General features: G+C 36.4%; 2 protein-coding genes across 2 annotated transcripts in view; both read right to left on the bottom strand.

Moving 5' to 3' along the window:
• Window positions 1-1,020, bottom strand: part of LOC100631758 (putative N-acetylated-alpha-linked acidic dipeptidase) — a 6,033-nt gene extending 5,013 nt beyond the window's left edge. The window contains exons 1-2 of the mRNA XM_020004173.1: window positions 623-1,020; window positions 23-317 (exon numbers count right to left, since the gene is read on the bottom strand). Coding sequence (XP_019859732.1) covers window positions 23-317; window positions 623-960 — 633 coding nt within the window. The 5' untranslated portion in view covers window positions 961-1,020. The remainder of the gene's footprint in view (window positions 1-22; window positions 318-622) is intronic.
• A 5-nt stretch (window positions 1,021-1,025) lies between these two features.
• Window positions 1,026-2,789, bottom strand: LOC100631632 (multiple epidermal growth factor-like domains protein 9). The gene is made up of 5 exons (XM_003390558.3): window positions 1,975-2,789; window positions 1,874-1,928; window positions 1,589-1,823; window positions 1,299-1,539; window positions 1,026-1,244 (listed from the first exon to the last, which is right to left on the bottom strand). Exons 1-5 carry the CDS (start codon window positions 2,626-2,628, stop codon window positions 1,164-1,166), a joined length of 1,266 nt encoding a protein of 421 aa, XP_003390606.1. The 5' UTR covers window positions 2,629-2,789; the 3' UTR covers window positions 1,026-1,163.
• Between the last annotated feature and the right edge of the window lie 6 nt (window positions 2,790-2,795).

Raw genomic sequence — 2,795 nt, 5'->3', positions numbered from 1 at the left:
ACGTACATGTATGTGTTCTTACTTTAGCTTCACCAGGTGCAGAGTAAGCATTAAAGGGAGGAGGTACACTAGTGTCATTCTCTCCATCAGTGAGTGGAGTCTCCTGTATTGTACTAGTAGCAGTATACAATACACTATCAGTTGAATCCAGCAACTGAAGTGAATTGTAGTTTGAACGATTAACATAGGAGAGTAGGACACTGTAGTTCCTCGTGTACACTGAATCAAACTGATATTGTGAGTATGTATTGTATAAGAAATCAGTAACATTAGCATTCTCATCCTTGCCAGATATGTGTGGCTTACTAGTTATCATTCTGGAGAGAGAGAGAGGGGGGAAGAGAGAGAGTAAGATGAATGGACACGTACAAGTAGGTACAATTAGCTATTTAAAATTACAGTAAGTTTGAGTTTATATGAATAGTTCCAAGGTAAAATAATTATTTAGATCAAGCAAATTTTTGCAGGAGGCCAACACAAGTCATAATTATCTCAAAACCCACAGATAACTGCACATAACTAACACCAAGCCCTTATGACTAGGTGTACGTCTACACTACATGGCCCAATGCCAATGGAGTCTGGCTGGCAAAACTAAGACTCGGTTGACTCAGTTCCTTACTTAAGATTATTCTTAATATTGTCAGGGATTATTTTCCCAGGTATCCATTGACTGATTCTCTCGTTGCCAGAGACAGTACCTCCCCAGTTGTCATTAGTCTGTCCACTTCGAGGTCCACTTGAAGAGTCCTCGGTCATAAGTTTCCACCCCAGAACAAAGCCAATGCCAAAACTCATACATAACAGTAAGATGACTGCAAACATGGCACAGACAAGTTTAGTGATGCCAATTTTCCGCCCTAAGGCATTTTTCTTTGCTGCATAGCCAGTCGGTAGCGAAATGGGATCATTCAGCAGTCCTTCTTCTTCTTCCTCTAGGACCACCCGCTTCGCCGCCATTGCTAGACCACAGACACAGTCAATGAAACCACACAATGACATAATAACAATTGAACTAACTCTTATTATTTTTTATGTTTAATTAAAGAAAACTTATAGAAAATAATGATGCAAAAGGTAAATAAGTCTATAGATCTTATACAATAAAACTAAAAAGTAAAAAGCCTATTAAAAAGTTATATTAAAGGTAAAAGGTTATGATTTTAACTCTTGTAGCAATTCTTGATATTAACGGCCTCTGTGATAGCCTCAACAGTGTAATATCCATTCACATTTATATTAATCTAATAATAAATAAGTAATTGAGAAGTAATAATCTAATAAGTGGCTTGAATTACCTGATCAATGCATCCTTTAAAACCAGATTTGACTAATGATGCTGGGGAACTAACAACAATTGGAGATGTTTTCCCTATGTATAACGAACCACTGGATAATCTGAGACCTGATAGTGTTGAGAAGAAGGTTGTGAATGACACCAAACGTTTGTTTAATTCCATTGTCACATAATGATTATATGCATAGTAGACAATTCGAAGGCTCTGCCACTTTTCTAGCTCTATGTTAGACATCTGTGAACTATAAAAATACAGAAAATAATATAATCAATGTTAAAGGCTATGCAAACCTTAGTAAAACCACACTATTCCCAATATTCATAGAAAATTGCAGAGTATTGTTTAGCTGTATATAGAAATAGGAGCCAGTTCCGTTTTGCCAGCGTGAAGCAAACATGATTAAACCAAATAAACTAGACGGCTTGAAGGTGACATCAATGACCATTTTCCTTATGGTGCGTCTGAATTGTGTTCTGTATTGCAGATAGCTGGAGCCATTAAATTTCCAACCTTGTCTTTCAAGCTCTAAAGAAAGAGGAACAAATAAAACAATGCTCAATATTTGCAAGACATACTCTGACAACATTGCGGGCCACCATATCCCTCATTGCAAGTACAGGATCCATTTAACTATGGAGAAAAATTATAATTATAAAATAAAAGAAACCATTAATACCTTATTACAACTAAGAGTACCATCCAAACAGCAACTACATGCTTCACATGATCCCATTAACTGAAGACCAAAGAAACCATCAGCACATTCATCACATAATTCACCAACAACATTATGTTTGCATATGCATTTTTTATCAAGTGTTGCATTGCAAGAGCCACTTTCAAGAGTACCATTAAAATTGCAATCACAAGGTAAAATGGGAGTAGCAGTAACCTCTGGAGTGAATAACGACGAAACACTTGAGTGTGACAAAACGGAACTAATGATAGCAGGTGTTATATAAATTTCTGTGGATGCCATAAAAATTTCAGTAGGAGAAATTGTAGCTGTTAGAGTAGGAGTGTTAGGAATTGATGGTATCATATCAGATGGGAAATGAGACAAAGTAAAAGACTCTACAGATAAAGAAATAATACTAAGAGAACTAAATCCCTTGGAAACAGATGACAATAAAGATCTAGTAGTCGTAGATGAAGTCACAGAAAATGATGTAGGAACAACAATGTTATCAGATTTATTAGTGCTAATTTCTGTGGTCACAGTTGGAAGTACAGAAGTACTAGGAGTGGATACTGATTGAGTCGGAACAATGATTGTACCAGATACTGTAACAGAGTCTGTGATAGTGGACACAATATTACTAGTGTCCATTTCTGTAGATACAGTTGGAATTATACTTGGAGTAGAAACAGATTGCGTTGAAACAAGAATTGTACCAGACAACAACTGTGTAGATGTCACTGTAATATCTGAAGTCAAAGTAACAGAATCTGTGGTTGTAGATACAATGGTACTAGAGTTGATTTCTGTGGTCACAG

Source organism: Amphimedon queenslandica, unplaced genomic scaffold, assembly GCF_000090795.2.
Source record: "Amphimedon queenslandica unplaced genomic scaffold, v1.1 AMPQUscaffold_12361, whole genome shotgun sequence".
In the NCBI taxonomy this organism is placed as follows: Eukaryota; Metazoa; Porifera; class Demospongiae; order Haplosclerida; family Niphatidae; genus Amphimedon; species Amphimedon queenslandica.
The sequence above is the reverse complement of the archived record's forward strand: the minus strand, read 5'-3'. Positions and strand labels throughout refer to the sequence as shown.

Bases quoted from the DNA above. Each gene is read 5' to 3' on its own strand.
- LOC100631632 (XM_003390558.3), bottom strand. From the start codon at position 2,628: ATGGACACTAGTAATATTGTGTCCACTATCACAGACTCTGTTACAGTA. The intron at 1,540-1,588 runs GTTTGCATAGCC...GTATTTTTATAG, and splicing joins AATAGTGTGGTTTTACTAAG to TTCACAGATGTCTAACATAG. The intron at 1,245-1,298 runs GTAATTCAAGCC...ATTTATTATTAG, and splicing joins TTAAAGGATGCATTGATCAG to ATTAATATAAATGTGAATGG.